The sequence below is a fragment of the Diachasmimorpha longicaudata genome, chromosome 3 (genome assembly GCF_034640455.1).
Source record: "Diachasmimorpha longicaudata isolate KC_UGA_2023 chromosome 3, iyDiaLong2, whole genome shotgun sequence".
NCBI lineage: Eukaryota > Metazoa > Arthropoda > Insecta > Hymenoptera > Braconidae > Diachasmimorpha > Diachasmimorpha longicaudata.
In genome coordinates, this window is record NC_087227.1 from 5,229,950 (window position 1) to 5,246,069 (window position 16,120).

At 34.9% G+C, this 16,120-nt stretch overlaps 3 protein-coding genes and 1 long non-coding RNA gene across 11 annotated transcripts; 1 reads left to right on the top strand and 3 right to left on the bottom strand.

Moving 5' to 3' along the window:
• Positions 1-33: 33 nt before the first annotated feature.
• On the bottom strand, positions 34-3,390 carry LOC135160682 (dnaJ homolog shv). The gene is made up of 5 exons (XM_064117500.1): positions 3,183-3,390; positions 2,322-2,706; positions 1,626-1,894; positions 1,262-1,548; positions 34-550 (listed from the first exon to the last, which is right to left on the bottom strand). The coding sequence occupies exons 1-5, from the start codon at positions 3,251-3,253 to the stop codon at positions 531-533; spliced, it is 1,032 nt and encodes a 343-aa protein (XP_063973570.1). The 5' UTR covers positions 3,254-3,390; the 3' UTR covers positions 34-530.
• Positions 3,391-3,921: 531 nt separating this feature from the next.
• On the bottom strand, positions 3,922-13,350 carry LOC135160680 (eukaryotic translation initiation factor 2 subunit 3, Y-linked-like). 5 transcript variants are annotated; one of them, XM_064117493.1, is made up of 9 exons: positions 13,065-13,332; positions 12,754-12,817; positions 12,559-12,669; positions 6,970-7,203; positions 6,378-6,536; positions 5,758-5,987; positions 5,485-5,629; positions 4,676-4,845; positions 3,922-4,307 (listed from the first exon to the last, which is right to left on the bottom strand). In XM_064117493.1, exons 1-9 carry the CDS (start codon positions 13,134-13,136, stop codon positions 4,071-4,073), a joined length of 1,422 nt encoding a protein of 473 aa, XP_063973563.1. In that variant the 5' UTR covers positions 13,137-13,332; the 3' UTR covers positions 3,922-4,070. The 5 variants fall into 5 exon arrangements, with proteins under 5 accessions (XP_063973563.1, XP_063973561.1, XP_063973560.1 ...); XM_064117491.1 differs by lacking the exons at positions 3,922-4,307; positions 4,676-4,845; positions 5,485-5,629; ... (1 more) ...; positions 6,378-6,536; positions 6,970-7,203 and adding exons at positions 7,255-9,074; positions 9,249-10,475 and having other exon boundaries at positions 13,065-13,350; XM_064117492.1 differs by lacking the exons at positions 3,922-4,307; positions 4,676-4,845; positions 5,485-5,629; ... (1 more) ...; positions 6,378-6,536; positions 6,970-7,203 and adding exons at positions 8,874-9,074; positions 9,155-10,475 and having other exon boundaries at positions 13,065-13,349.
• Positions 12,613-15,235, top strand: LOC135160685 (uncharacterized). Its single transcript, XR_010298612.1, has 5 exons — positions 12,613-13,001; positions 13,427-13,493; positions 13,789-13,845; positions 14,112-14,649; positions 14,758-15,235. It is a non-coding gene; the product is annotated as an uncharacterized LOC135160685 (long non-coding RNA).
• LOC135160683 (protein jagunal) lies at positions 13,847-16,072 on the bottom strand. Of its 4 annotated transcripts, none has more exons than XM_064117504.1 (5): positions 15,875-16,072; positions 15,426-15,618; positions 15,227-15,368; positions 14,318-14,533; positions 13,847-14,030 (listed from the first exon to the last, which is right to left on the bottom strand). In XM_064117504.1, the coding sequence occupies exons 2-5, from the start codon at positions 15,515-15,517 to the stop codon at positions 13,902-13,904; spliced, it is 579 nt and encodes a 192-aa protein (XP_063973574.1). In that variant the 5' UTR covers positions 15,518-15,618; positions 15,875-16,072; the 3' UTR covers positions 13,847-13,901. The 4 variants fall into 4 exon arrangements, with proteins under 4 accessions (XP_063973574.1, XP_063973573.1, XP_063973572.1 ...); XM_064117503.1 differs by having other exon boundaries at positions 15,426-15,622; XM_064117502.1 differs by having other exon boundaries at positions 15,426-15,788; positions 15,875-16,071.
• Positions 16,073-16,120: the final 48 nt, after the last annotated feature.

The following is a 16,120-nucleotide window of genomic DNA, read 5'->3' on the forward strand; positions in this document are numbered from 1 at the left end:
GAAAAAGTCTAGAAGATAATTCCAGTATTGTATATTCTCCAACCTGATTTTTTTAAGTGAAAAAACTGAGGACAATGAGGACGAGTTGACAATGAATATTAGAAAGATAATTTTTTGTTTTCATGTTGAAAAAAAAAGGAAAAATTACGAACTAGACGAATAAAGAAACGTCTACATTTTGATATCAATATAAATAAAAGTTCAATGGATAATTTAATGGAATGAGAAAGGATTTGTCCTTGTTGTGTAAGAATTATTCTTAGATTTTATTCAATTCAATTTGAATTCAATTTGAATTGTCTATTAATGCCGATGTTACATTTTCATTTCTAATGGCAAATTTATATAAAAAACTGGATGACTTCCATTTCAGTCATAATCGCCATTAAATACAAAGAACAATGAAAATCATAGCACTGTTTAATCAATCACGTGACGCACTTTAAGCATTTTGTCCGTGAGCATCATTTTCGATCCATGAAGATTTGTGAATCACACAGATCACTGTCTATCCTGCCTGGAGACGGCTGTTACACAAGTCCCTTGATGACTGAAACAAATTTAATTCGATCAATATTGATTAACTATCATCAACTATTAATATCCTCATCTTCTATTAATGATTATTCAATCATCTTTATAATTTACCATCAGAAAATTTATAATCCGAATATAGCGGTTACGATACTTTGTGATTTTTTATAATTATCGACATCTATGCATGTGCATAATTCCGATTTCACATTCACAACCCAAATAATTATACATCTGATTTTTTATTATTTTCATTTTGGAAAACAATTAAAAAATATGCATTTTACTTTCATCCTTGGCCTGATTAGATAAACGCCTTTTGGGCCCAATGGTAAAAAGATTTTTATCTGATAAGAGAACTTTGAAATACATTTGCCTAACCATTTTTCCTACCTAAAAAACAAAACCTGGTTGTTATATGGAAAAAACGATTTTTAAAATTGATACGTAGAGACTTTTGTAATACTGAAGCTTTGAATACAAAAAAAATAAAAATATTACTTTGTATAAAGACCATTTTGGTCTGCTAAATCAAATTCTTTCAGAAAAATCGTGCTAAAGTGGTACTTAGGAACAAACACATTCTTTTGTGCAGTGAACCTGCCCTTAATTACTTTCTCATGGGTGAAAAATAATTCAGTTCCCATAGGAAAAGGGCGAAATCTTTAAAAATGAAAATTGCCATTTAATGTATCTATTATTTTTCTACTGTATATGCGCCTCTTACCTGCTTTCTGCTCCTCCGAAAAGTCAATCTCGGGAAATTCAACATGGAAGGTGATGTAGAGTGTACCATAAAGATTATTGTTATCGTAATTAGGCATTCCCTCGCCCTTCTTCTTCATTCTCGCTCCGGGTTTTGTTATTTTTTCTCTCGTAATCGTTACTTTGTGGCCGTCTAGATGAGTTAATTGTACTGTAAAGCCGACGAGAGATTCTTGGAGGGATATTGTCATATTTGTGTACAAGTCATCCCCCACTCGTTGAAAGACTGGATGGGTCTGAGTGCGGATTCTGCAAAGAGAGAGGAATTGATAATTATTTTGCGATAAAGAACATTATTTTTCATATTCGCAGAGATGAATATTTACTTGATGATCAAATCTCCGTAATCGCCATCAATATGTGGCTCACCCTCAGCAATGAACTTGGTCTCCTGACCATCAACCATCCCTGGCTCCACCTCAACTTCGAGAAGTCTCTCTTCATTAACTAATTTGACATTGGGACAATCTGAACACACCGCTTGTTGAATCATTTGTAATCTTCCGTTTCCTAAATTACGGGTAACTAATTCTTGTCTACAATTGCATTTCCTGGTACCTTTGGCAGCCTTTATCACTAGTTTATTTCTAGTTATCTGTAAAACATTTAAAGGTTGTCATCACAATTTTTATGATTTGCTCATTCAGTGATTTCAGCAACGAACCAGTCTAACACGAACAAACAAATATATTTCAATGATTTGATTTTCTCGATAAGTTATTATTCATGATCGGATGATCAATTTGAGATTATGGAGGTAAGTCGACTCATCGATCAGTCCTGTTTCCGAGCAATATCTTCATATCAAAGGAAAATAGCGGAATTTCTTTACATTTGTTGCAGAACTCAATTCAATCTACAAAAAAGGGACAACGAAAATGTTTATATCTTTCCCGGATTGTGAGATATTCATAAAAAATAGATCAACAGTCAAAAGTGCCTTATCTCGGTTTATCAGTACGCTACTGATTTTCATATCAGAAATTTATTAAAATATCAAATGAATTGAATAATGAAATTACCTCTACGAAACTACCACTGTACAACTCCTCAAGAGTCACAAACAAATCCATGATGACATTGGCCCCTTTGGGTGTTTCCTGCTGATGCTGAGATTCACCACCAAAATGAAAGCCAAAATCCCCGAAGAAACTCGCAAATGGATCGGCATTGTTCATCATACCGTCCTTCTTCACACACTCCTCACCACACTTGTTGTACATTTCTCGTTTCTCTGGATCTGAGAGGATCTCGTAAGCAGCCGAGAGGTCCTGAAACTTTTCGGAAGCATTGGGATCGTCTTTATTCTTGTCCGGATGCCACTCCTTGGCCAACCTTCGGTATGCCTTCTTAATTGCATTTATGCTCGCACTTCGAGGCACTTCCAATATTTGGTAAAAATCTCTTCTGCAATTTAAACACAATAAAAGATAAATAAGGTTTTCTAGTAAGTGATTGAATGACAAAATATTCCTATTGTTTTCACAGTCAAAGATATCACTCACAAACTCGACTGACAGATAAGTCAACCCATCTCAGTTTACCAGTTCGTTAGTGAAATTGATAATGAAAACCACAGAAACTCAATATCTAAAGTGAAGTTCATAAGGAACGAGAAAGTTTCGTTGGGTTTTATCCATTGGCACTTCATGATTAACTTTGTGAATCGAAAATTTCATTAACATGACTGACATAACTCATGCCATGAATTGATAAGAGAAAATAAAAGTTGAATCTGCATGAAATTCTGCACGAACAATGTCAATCTCCAAAAACATCAGATAAAAAATGTGGCATCTGCCTCGGTAATCAATTATTCACACAAACTGCTAGGTTATGTCCAATAATCAACAAAAGCTTTGGCAGCAATTTCTGACACTTACCCGGCATCGACACAGACACTTCCCAGTAATAAATTAACCAGCACCAGCAAACAAAACGAAAGCACTTGCATCGCAAAATATTATAATGCTACACTAATAAATAAATATCAACTGTCTCTGGGAAGTTTGCAAAGCGCTGGGATTATACACCGCTGCGTCTCAACCACTCGTGTTTGACGGTGATTGGGCCAGCGTGACAGCACTATCACTTCGAATGTACGTTGCTGGCTATCAACGTCAAAATTGGCTCTTGATTGTTAGGATCATAGAGGATAGACTTAGATAGAGGTTGAAATTCGGGGGTTCGGCGATTCCATGTCAACGTGAGTTGTGACCCCGGCAGGGGGAGACGCCACAGTCGTTTGGGGCGATTTGCAGTGACAAAGAGCTGCCCGAAAATTCAGCCGTTCATTGGAAAAGTGTCTCTGCATTTCTAATGAACATTAAGGAATGAAACGTCCGTTGATTTTATTCCTTAATATTTATTAGAAAGAGAGATATAATTTTTTAATTTGCGGGGCAATTTTTCGGCGCCTCCACCCGGTTGCCAGAATCGACTGTAGTGCCCCTCGTCGTCGGGGTCATTATTAGCGTTGACGTGGTCAATCAGAGGTGCGCAGAGAAAATTGTTGCACTACCGCCTGAGGCGCGGCTGTAGTAGGTCGAAATTAAAAGTTCTCAAACCCTCATTACCTGCATATTTTTGTTAAAATAAATGAATGTTGCATAGAATTTGACATTATTGGAAAGGCGTATGATTTTATTATTAAATCAGTTGTACAGAATCGTCGTGATACGTTCAATCGCCCAAGTATTGCTCAATCCAAGTACAATTGGATGGATAATGTTTGTAAATAGAATGAAAAACAATAACTTATTTATTTAAATCTATTTGCAATCGATGACGGGCTCAATTGTTTCACCTCCGCGAATTTGACCCCATCCAATTAGACGCCAATGTTTCTCGACACGTCGAGAAAGAGCTATTTTCTCGTCTTTCTCTGTACACACTGGATTGGTTAAACTGATCTTAGCCAAATCGGCCTTCGTGGCCAGCACACGACCACCGGTACTCAACGATCCAATGTTCACCAGGAGAACTTCGTTCCTAGATAATTTTGGAACCTAAAAAAAAATTTACAATGATTTATTCTTCGATGTTCATCCCTATGGTTAATTAATTCTTTACTGAAGTGATAAAACCAGATAAATTAATAGAAATCCAATGTGGTTTCATGACGAATATTTCAATAGTTACGGGAAGTAATGAATTTGAATGATTTTTTTTGTTGGCGAAAAATGAAGTCAAGAGGATGCATTTTCGCGAGTCAATCGATTGATTGGTGCAAAATTATTTCGAAGTATTTGCGTTTGGAATGTGTACTTTTTCTTGTATCGTAAAGGTCAGAAAACGTTTTTTTTGGTTAGTGTAATCAGCAATATTGAGAGAACTAATCGCTAGAATTCGCTGAACTGCTCGAGAAATTTTATACCTTAGCTCCCTTCTTGTCTCCTTCAGTTCGGACTCCTAATAATCTCTTCAGAAGATAATAGGATATCTCAAGTTCGGTGAAGATCTTGGGAAGAGCTCCGACAGCCCCGAGAATTTGTCCAACGAGACGATCAGCTCGGCACAGCGTCGGTTCAATCTTAGTTCCCACACCTGATGTATAACAGAGAAAAAAATTAGATAGAAAAACAATGAATCATAAATTTTCTAGAAAAAACATTCCAAAATTATTATATTGTACCACCAGAAATCTTTAGAAACATGTTTTGGATGTTATTGAATTATTAATTTTTTATTTGACTCGTGTCATTGTGATCCAAAATCAAGATCATCATCTGAATAAGGAACAGATCACTGACTTTTATTTTAATGCTCTGGATCTCACTTCGATCTTGAATAATGAACGCGGTTCGACATAAACTTAATGCATTTTTTTTGCAATATTTGTAGAAGAAATAATTTAAACAATACGTAAGTATGGAGTGTGAAGTTCTCGAATACATTGTGATGACGACTTTTCAATTTCAAAGAAATGATATCCATTCCATCGATTTTTCAGCAAAATTTTAGATAAGAAAAAATTATATCGAGATTACTCCTCGTTCCCTTCCTCCTTAATCCAAAATCCTGTCCAATGAGGTGACGTTGATATGACGTTACAGAATATGGATCGGTATATAAATTTCTATGTAAGGGATACATTACATAAAATTCAGTGGAGCGGAATAACAAATTTACTCTATCGATGACACCTTCTTCATTTAATTCAGAGGATGATACGATGAGACTTACCGATTAAACCACCAGGAACAGCGAACTGTAGTTCGTTTTGTTCGGCGCAGAGAGAAACGACACGAGAGTAAATCGGTCGACAAGTTAGTTTTCCGCCTCCATCCTTGGAAACAAGGCCCGGTCGGACTTCTATTTCCATCCCCACCTGAACAATTAATTGACGTTCAAAGAGTTGATTACATATTTCAAGAATTTATAATGCTTTCTTGCGCAAGATTTTTCGCATGAAAAATACTTTAAAATGATTTATGTGGAGTAAAAAATGATTTGTACCTTGAGAACACCTTTTAATATACTTCCACCGGCAACTCCTCCCTTCAGATCATCAACTTCGCAACCAGGCTTGTTGACATCAAAGGATCGAATGACAATCAACCGCGGCTCAGACGTGAAGTCCCTCATGGGGACTGGAATTTTCGTGGTAATGTACTCGCAGAGAACCTCGATGTTGTATTTTAGTTGGGCAGAGATTGGAATCACTGGAGCTCCTTCAGCAACGGTACCTGTTGCGAATTCCCAAAAAAAAAACATCGCAGTTAATAAGTTATTACCGATTTTCGCCTCATTTTCGAGGTTTTATTTTACTTAATTAATGTCTGAGAAACGATTGACCAAAATGGAGTGAAAAAATATTTTTAATTTTATTATTATTCAGTGGCTCACAATATTTCATCACTGTACAATAATTTTACTGTTCGAACAGAAATAATAAGAGATTGAACTATGAAAGAAAAAAAAATGGGATTACAGGACTTCCACACAATTTTTATACAATTATTGTGTTGCTTTTGAAAAAATAAAATAAAAAAATTGCAACGAGCTCTCAGATTTACATAACAATTCCATAACTTTTCCCATTTGTTGGATCTGATAGTTCTACGATTCCAATTTACCTTGAACGAACTTGAGAATCTGTTCGTACTGCTCCTTCGCCTGCCCCTCCTTCACCAAATCAATTTTATTTTGTAGGATGACAATATGTTTGAGCTTCATGATCTCAATAGCAGCCAAGTGCTCCGATGTTTGCGGCTGTGGACATGATTCATTCCCAGCTAGACAATATAGAAATACCTACATTAGAGATTTTTCATAAGAAATAGTTAGTTTCCCCCTTTAAAAAACTTTTGATTGCATTAAGGAATTATCATTCTTCTCTCTGAGATCTATACTGAAAAATCAATTTGTTTATATTACGAACTCGGCGATTTATGTCTCGCCTAATCTAGGACATCTTATCGAATATTACATAATGATAACTACATAAAATTATAAATTTTTAGTAAATGACTGTAGATTGTCATTGAAAACGAAACCAAAGTAAATTAAAAAACCAGGAAATGAAAATAATAAACAAAATTGCAAATCGTATAAGATAACTTCATTCATTTATCGTTATCCATAAAAAAAAGTTTTTTATAATAACCCACATGAACCTTAACTTACCCACAGACTATTTTTAAAATAATTGAATATGAATTATATTACCAATTAAAAGCAATGCTGCATCCATAACAGCAGCACCGTTCAACATAGTGGCCATAAGAATGTCGTGTCCAGGACAGTCTACAAACGACACGTGTCTCTTCAGCTGAAATCTACCGGGACAAACAGGTCTTAGACAGGGAAATGAGTCGTCCTTGCTCGATCCCCCAGAGATATAGCACGCCGGTCTCGGGCACTTCTCATTATCGCACTTGTAAATTTTGGCATTGGCATATCCTGAAAATTATCCCAAAAAGAAAATCCCCTCTTGAAGAATTCATTCACATATAAAAAACATGAAATTTATTCATCCCTTAATTTTATTACAAATTCATTCCTTACTTATTGGTTACATTAAATGCTCTAATAGTAACGGCAGTTATGCATTTCAATACTCACTTTCGGAGGAATCATTCAATTTTTCGCTAGATTAAAAATTTAGCGTCGATAAGACTGAAGTTAACAGCGAAAATTCGAACAAATTAGGTAATTGAAGCTTCTGTTTCACAATCACTTTCAGATTTTTCTTCATACAATTTCAATGGTGATGAGAGGTGCGTGATGATAATGACGTAAATATATGTGAATGTAACCACCAATAGTATAAATTCTTAACAGAAAGAAACATTAAAAGTCATCATCAAAAAATCATACCCTGAGAATTAGCATTGCATTCGGGCACGAAATGATAGAACGTATTGACTCGAATTTAATAGCTTTCATAGCTAAATATTAATCTAGAAGTCATTATCCACATAATTTAACAGTTTATGGAATGAGTCGCATTGTCGTTTTATATTGAATAAACATTTGGCAATTGTCAATCGATTCAAAAATAGTAGATTATGCCACTGGGCCCAAAAAGTATTTTTTAATATACTTTAGAATTCATCATTACTACTTTATTGTGATTAAATCCCAAAAGAAAGCTTTGATTTTATGTGGTTTATACTGCTTACATCATGAGACTTAACAAAACATGTACTTTAACAGTTTCCGAAACATTAACTTTACGGCCTAGGACTCCTAAAGCCCAAGGTTCTGATGGGCCGAAACTGGCCGAAACGACTTTTAGAAGAAAAATTCATCAAACATTTTTCAGAGTGTCGGGAATTGTTATTAAAAACGTCTGCTGACGATTTTCCCTAAAGTACGACTTTCTGCAACCTCTGAATGATCAATAAAATATTTGATATTTTCTAGTGATAAAGTCGTGAGTGATAAACGATCAATTTGTTTCAGATCAGAGACACGTGATTTTAGAAAGTCAACGTGACAAGAAAATTTCATAACTGATGGAATTTCTACAGAACAAATTTCATACATATTTCATTCCGAAATCATTTATTTCTAAGATAATTAAATAATCACTGAGATGAATCACATTTGGTCATAAAGTTCTCACAGGTATGCATTAATATTGAAACTGAATTTTAGGAGAAAATGTCCAGAATCCTTTCTGTTTAACTCAATAAATTCCTACAACAATGGCTCTAGGCGTTTTCCCCTATCTAATTGAATGTTTCATGAGAAATTTGGCGAATATTCTTTGATAATTGAAGAATTTACCGCCAAGGTCTCACCATTGGTTACATGAATTGAATAAAAACTTGAAATTGTCAGTGATTAATAATTCATTTATGCAAACAACAACGAATTCCAATAGGTAACTTCTTCGCAATTATGAAAAAATTTCTTTAAAAAATATTTTCAGAAATTTGTATTCAAACCTCTTGAAAATCATTCCCTGAATCATGTTCTATCACCTCCCCCTTCCCCCTGCTTCTCCCAAATTGTACAATTTTAGTTAATCCACAATCAATTCGATGAATTTTTATGATTGACATGACCTTTTAAATTTCAAAACAGGTATTGTCTACAGCCTTTAGCACCGCATTTGCACTTGGTCTTGTTGTCAGGTAATATCTCAATCCCTTCATCTTTATCAGCCATAAGTCTTCCCTCATTCAATGCATTCAATTGGCCCATAGTAGTCATCTTCTTCTTCTCATATCCCTTTGAAGTTTGACACATATAATCAAAAGTGATTTCCTCATCCCTGTGAATGTCCTTCGTAGCAAAAAGTGCGAGTTTTGGTAAATTTGGATCTAAACAATCAATCCAAACTCCATAAACAGCTGAATTTGGTTCACAAGAGTGATTGATAAAATGTGATATATTTCCATACAATGCAGCATCGACAGTATAAGGACACTGTTCCTCAACTTCATTAAAATCAAGATCAAACAGATATGTTCGACCAGCAGCATCGTACTCCTTACCCCTTTTTTCAGCCTCTTCATTAGTGATGACTTCTCCCACATACGCAGTGATAAAAGTGCCTTTTTTAATCAATTTCCTGGTTTTAACTCCCCAACCTCGTCCATTAGATGTTCTAAAAATACATAAATTCACCATTGATCCACGCTGAACAACCCTGTTCTTACAATCAGGTGGACATGTGCATCGTTTATTGCATTCGTAGATTGGTGTACCTGGAGGGACACGAACACGACACCCGGTGGTATATGGAAATCCCCCTTCATACTGAGCAAAACAACATTTTGTCTTGGCATCACATTTTTCACACTCACATCCAATAGGAGGTTCATCTGGAATAGTGACACCAGCACCTGGAAGATAATCATCAATGTAATAAAAATCCTGAGGTGTAACTTCCAGATCCTCCAAATTCTCCACTGTTACGGTAGGCTTTCCCTTGGTGATTGTGTTTATCTCAGTTTCCCATCCCTGAAGTGATTCCAATTGATCTCTCCTCGAGGAGCAGTACATCGAGTGTATGATTCCCGTTTTAATTCTCTCGATGAGTTTGACGTATGTATCACCATTGGACCTGAAGTAACTACGAAGATTTTTGTACAGGCTCGTCTCGTCCACTTGTATGTCATCAATGGATTTCATCGAACGTTTTAATTCCCTCATGTGAGCCTCCAATGCTGTCACATCGGGATAAAAATTTTGCGTCATTTTGAATTTTTCTAGAAGATTCGTTCTATCAGTCTCAAATTGCTCTAATAACTCTGGACAATCTGTCAGATTTTTTGCTGGCTCCCAAGTATTGTGATCGGTGCTCCAATTCTTCCATTTAATGTAGTATGACACCTCTCCGTCCTTGATTCTTTTATCCATTATTCTCTCGACTTCGTAAATTTCTGTCTTGATGGGTAGAATATAATCAGTTTTGTGCATGTCAATGAGTTTAACACTCAATATTTTTAGGCCATATTTTTTGTACATCTCGCGGTCATCGTTTTTCAGAGAAATGTCAGTCGGATTAATCGATGAATTATCATCGTTAATCATTGTTTCATGAAAAGCTGAATCTTCGCTGTCTTTATCATCACTTGAGCTACGTCTCACCCGCTTTGTCGGTGGTGGAGACTGTCCTGTTGATGCTCTAGCACGTTTATCACATGATATTGGCATTTCACTAGTGTCACCTGGTAGTTCAGCGAATTCTCCAGTAGTTGACTCCGTCGCACGACCTTCTGCAATGCCAAACATTTAAAAACGACGTCATTCACGGGACTCATCCATCGCCTTTTTGTTATTATTTTAGTTTAATTTTGATTGTGTTTTCTTTTTCAATTTTGTTTTTAGGTAGAACTTTTTTTCCAAAGTTATATGGGGTTGACTGTGACGCTCCGGTTGTGCTGAGGGTGCCCTGGGTGCTTCCTCTTCGTTCTTCGTAGCTTTTTTTTATTTAATTATCGGTTTTACTTCACGATTCTGAGGTTTTTCAGGTGAGATGATTCAGTTGTTGTGTTTTTATTTAAAATAAGGAATAAAATTGTTGGTTCGATGGGATTTGTAGTGGAGAGAGGGATATCATAGAAATTTGTGCAACGAAATGCATAACTGAGTTTAGTTAGCGGAGCGAAGCAAGATGGTATCAAAATTCATTTTTTTTCTTGGATATTTTGTGAATTTTTAACGGGAGAGTTTTTGCCAGTTTTATGGGACATAAAATCGTGAATTCCCACCAATCCCATCTGAGTATTCTGCATTTGAACATTCAGAATCAGAATGATTCAGAAGAATTTGATGAAATTTACGATTTTATGGCACACAAAATGTGCCAAATCGTTCCCACCAGGGGTCACGTGATTGATGCATGTCATATATGGAGATGCCCTTTTCAATGATGAATATGAAAGCTAAACGGAAAATTTCAGACACTGTCTATTTTCGCATTCCATTATGAAATGAAACCAATGTCTATATGAACTGTGGAAATTATGTGTTCTCCTGTAATGGTTATTCCAGAGAAAAATCGTGCCAAAGGTAAGGGAAAATCCTTTCATAATTACCTTTACACTGATTAATTTTTTCCCATAAAGATATTCTAGACAATTCCAGAATCGAATAATGACAGAAACCGTCCGTGTTCCCTTAAGGTTAATAATTTCCCCACAACAGATAAGATATTTCATTAAAATAATGATCGATCTTATCAAAGTGAGTAGATCCTTGAAAATATCTCTGGATCTATAAAAATTATATGTGATTTACGAGAATTAGTTTGAAGCTCTCATTTTTGGTGCAATCTACCTCGTTTTAAAGGACTTTTCGCAAAAGCCGATTTTGTTTTGCCAAAAAATATTGGTATAAGTCGCCCCATTGTGTCGTATATCTTCCAACTTCCCTATGAAAAAATTATATATTTCCTCCAGATATTTTATTGCTTCAGAGAAACATCTATTTCTTCACAACTCAGCCCCCAATTAGATTGTCATTATAACGCTCCAATTTTTTGTAAATAATTAAGTATTTCTCCCAATTTCGTATTTCATAGAGAGAAAAAAATTCAATGACCCTCTTAAGGTGGACAGTTTAGTAATAAAGTAATTAATAGAGTCAAGTCAATTTCAGCTTTTCATTTATCTTGAAATCCCGATGCCAAGTTTTCTCTCTCAATTGTTGATCTTTTCGAAATGACAAAAAAAGAAAACAACAGAAAAAATTTCCGCCGAAATTTTCCCTACAAATTGGACATAAAGACCCCAAATTACACCAAGTTGAATTGACTTAAGGTGAAACGAAATCCCTGTGCTGTTATAAATAAAAGAATATTGTGCTATTCCCTACAATTTCTTATTTTTTATTTATGAAACTACTTCATCGACTTAACAATCCAATAACCGAACTATTTTGTTCGACCATTGGCTTCAGAAAAGTATTTATTTTTTCAATTCTTTATTGTTCTAGATGATTACGTGAATAATAATCTTGAATGAACTTTTGCAATAATTATGAACAATAAATTTAGAACTGAATAGTCATTAATGGAGTTCATTCAAGGCCATGTACAAACACTCATCCTCTAGAGCAATGTAATTATCGTAATTTAAACCGATCTCAACCCCCAATCGAGCCGGATTAGACCGAGAAAATCAAATATTGAAAAAATGAATACTTTTCTTCGCTACCGAATCGATATTCGATAAAAAAATATAATTATTCTCAGGGAACTAGTCTCAATTATGAGATAATACCAATAAACATTTTTCCTTTTCTAAAATCTACACCTGCACGACTATTAAAATATTAATAAAAATAAAATATGCTCACCAAGTTTAATAGTGATATTTCTCTCAAGTTCATTCTTGAATCGCACAGTTTGGACACCGGAAATGGCTTTCACTATAGTCGACTTCCCGTGAGCCACGTGACCAATTGTACCTAAGGAAAACCGAGAAATAAATTATTAGGAAGAACGAGAAGTGCAAGTAACCCTAAATATTTAACAAAAAACTGTGTATTTACCAATGTTGATCGTTGCTTGCCTGCTGATGACTTCAGGAGAGAGAGCCGTCAATTTGGAAACGTCCTAGAAAAAAAAACGAACTTGCAATTTCAAAGAAGAGACTGACAGGTGCATCAAGAGATGACTAAGTCATGAAAAAATATCAAAATTACTCTGCGAATTAATTTTTCTTAAAATTCAGAGAGTTGTCCTTGGACTTTTTCCATGAATTGCAGGGGATTTAATATACTTTCGGGCTCTAAATATGGTGAGCATCATTGGGGTTGGGTTAGATACAGTGAATATTCGATTTGGGAGGGGAAATACTCACAAGTTTGGACAAATCTTGCTTGTAGAGGTTCGGCTGGCCGGTCGTTACTCCAATACCCTCTTCACCACCCATGATGATTGATAGTACTTTCGTTTATGATTAAATTCTGTCAACTTGGAAACTTATGCACGCGGTGGGGTTTGTCAGCTAGTGGAAAAGCCGTGATTATTTTTTATATTCCATTAGCCGGAGATTATGATAGGATACAATATGATTGCCACCGAGGGGAAATTGGTGACGCGCGGTGTGTGGCAAAAGAAACAGACGCGAACATCTTTTCTCGAAGTGACATCTGGTGGCAGAATTCTCATTTCCGGTTTAGGGTAGTTTACAAGTATCTACACTATTTGAATTATTTTCAGGAATGTCCCGGATCATTTGCTGGAGTAATTGTTGACTAATTGCGAAGATTCGACAAGAAAACATCAAGTAATTGAATTTATCTTAAGAGAGAACATTTTTTTTGTATATTATTATCCATTTGTGGAGGTAAAAAAAATTGTGCTCCCATGCTGTATCTCGAATTTTACTTTTTCGAATCTGTTTTTTTAAATAGTTATATACTTGAGAGGAATGTAAATTTAATTTTTTAATTTTTAAAACATGTTCAGGTGAATTTAAGATGAAAAAAAAAATATTTTCAATAATTAGTAGTTCAAGTTATTAGTTTTTCGGGGCGAATAAATAAGGTCAGTATCGAATGATATTTTTTCTTCATTTGTAGGACTCGTGGGAATTATTTCGGTTCACGTATGATTATCTGAAATAACTGAACACAACAGTTAAGTGATTCATCATTCTTTTATTTTGCATAGTTCTTTTTTATTCCTATATGATTCACTGATATTTTTTGCCACCGCGTAATTTCCACGCAACAAGTAATTTCCAGGAAAATAGAAGAGAACACGAATGAACTTGTATCGCCAGAAGAATGAAAGCGTACCATAAAAATCCATAGGGATATCCCTGAAACATAATTGTTAAGAAAAAAATTAACTTGTAGTCTCTTAATTTAAATCCTATTTAATATTCTTTTTCCCTGTACAGGAGAATGTTTTTTTTTCACCAAAAACTCTACACTCTCGACACGAAGAAGTGAAACCAAAGCACGGAATGTTTTTCATGTCGTGATGATCGTGAGTTACATTCTCATGTAACCGAAATACTAATGGAAAATACTACAACTTCGAGGAGATGGAGATCTTGTCAAATAATATATACGTTTTATTGATGAATAAAGAAGTAACATTTACCTGCCACAACTGTATCTCATCGGTTTTGCCAACAGTCAAATAAATCCAAACATCAGATATATAGTAAATAAAAGCATAAAACAGTGGGCCAAATCCAAGTAGGAGAATGCCAATCATATATTTCTGAAGTGTTTTTATTTGATTTTTCTTTACTGCCGCTAGTCCTAGAAATGATACCAGCAAACTCGAACACCAGATGTATTCCCACAATAGTGGCTAAAATCGATAAAGAGTTTATTAATAAACGTCCTGCATTTTCAACGGTAACTTACATCAGTGGAGAATTATTTAAGCAATACAACTTAATAAATTGATGTCCGCGCAAATAGGAGGTAATTATTTTCTCTAATAATAATTTTTTAATCGAATGCATAATTGGTAAACATTTTATATTTTACTTTAATACGAATCATGATATGAAATATTCTATCAATTCACAGGACACTCTATTTCAGAGGAAAATGATAAAAGATATCTTCTTGAACAATTTTCTCAGCCTTCTACCTTTTCCTTCTTGTCTCATTCATCTCCAAAATTCATGCATAGCACCCAGTTCATTAATATCTTCATATTCGAGAGGGCCATAAATTATCCTTTCATTTCTTTTATTTTAAAAGAAAAACATTAGTGGAGAGCGTCGAAATACGTCTGTTATCATATATGTTTCATCTCCAGTGGTTAAAATGTAATGCAAAGAATGGGTGGAAGGAAAAGTTGAAATTGACCTTGAAAAATCGATAATTCTGGAGATTAATACAAAATTGTAACGGTTTTTAATGAAGTATAAAATTACTTCAGGTATGACTGATTTAATGGGAGAAAGGCAACTGTTTGTGTTAAAAACATCTCTATGCATAAACAATCATTCTTTACCCCAAACGAATATTCAATCAAACAAAAGTTATTCACCTGTGGAATTTGTAACTCCTCAATTTCCAAAATAAATATATCTAAATGATCTAAAATATCTGCTGACAACTTCGTCAACATAACGAAGAATAGGAGGTAGTGAAAAAATATACAATATTTCAGTCTTGACTTGTTGAGAGCACTGAAACAAACAAAAAAAATTACCCTAAATTCATCAAAAAATATTCTTATCAAATACCTGATTTGATATTGTGTTGGAACTTTTTCTCTGTGAGTAAAATCACTGCCATCTGTGCCCAATGCTTGTGCCATATTCCCTCTCGATGCCATCCTGTCAATTACTCGTTAATTTTTAAATTCCTCAGTTCAACAAATCACCGTAAAACAATTGTATAATTGTTGAAAATTATTCAGCATCATCCACAGCTTGTCTACCTTGAAAAAGAATACGGGGTATCTCTTCAACTATTTTTAAACCCGAGGTCCTTTATACACGTTTTGTCAACTGGCTCATGAGTTTCGATGATCTTCACCCACTTCTCACAATAAATCATTAAAATAAATTATATTTCTGACGATAATCAGTTGATTCCGGTAGATTCTAATTGATGAAAATATATGAATTAATTATTTTCAACCCTGACATTGAAACATTCGAATTGTTGCCCTTTTTGGTTGGAATTTTACCTCGCATCACGACTTCGGGACTGAATCGAATGATCAGTCGGTTGTTTTCGTTGGCACTCGGTTTTGTTTTTTTTCGTTTTTACTCCGATCTGGCTCATCCTCTCACTCACGTCGATCTAGCCACGTGGAATTGTTGCTTGGTAACTGGAAGGGTTAAGACTTGACTGTTACATTTTCCCTGCATCTCATTAGCGAGGGGTTTCGGGGTCATTAAAAAATACCATATGGTAACAGTCCGCAATCAAA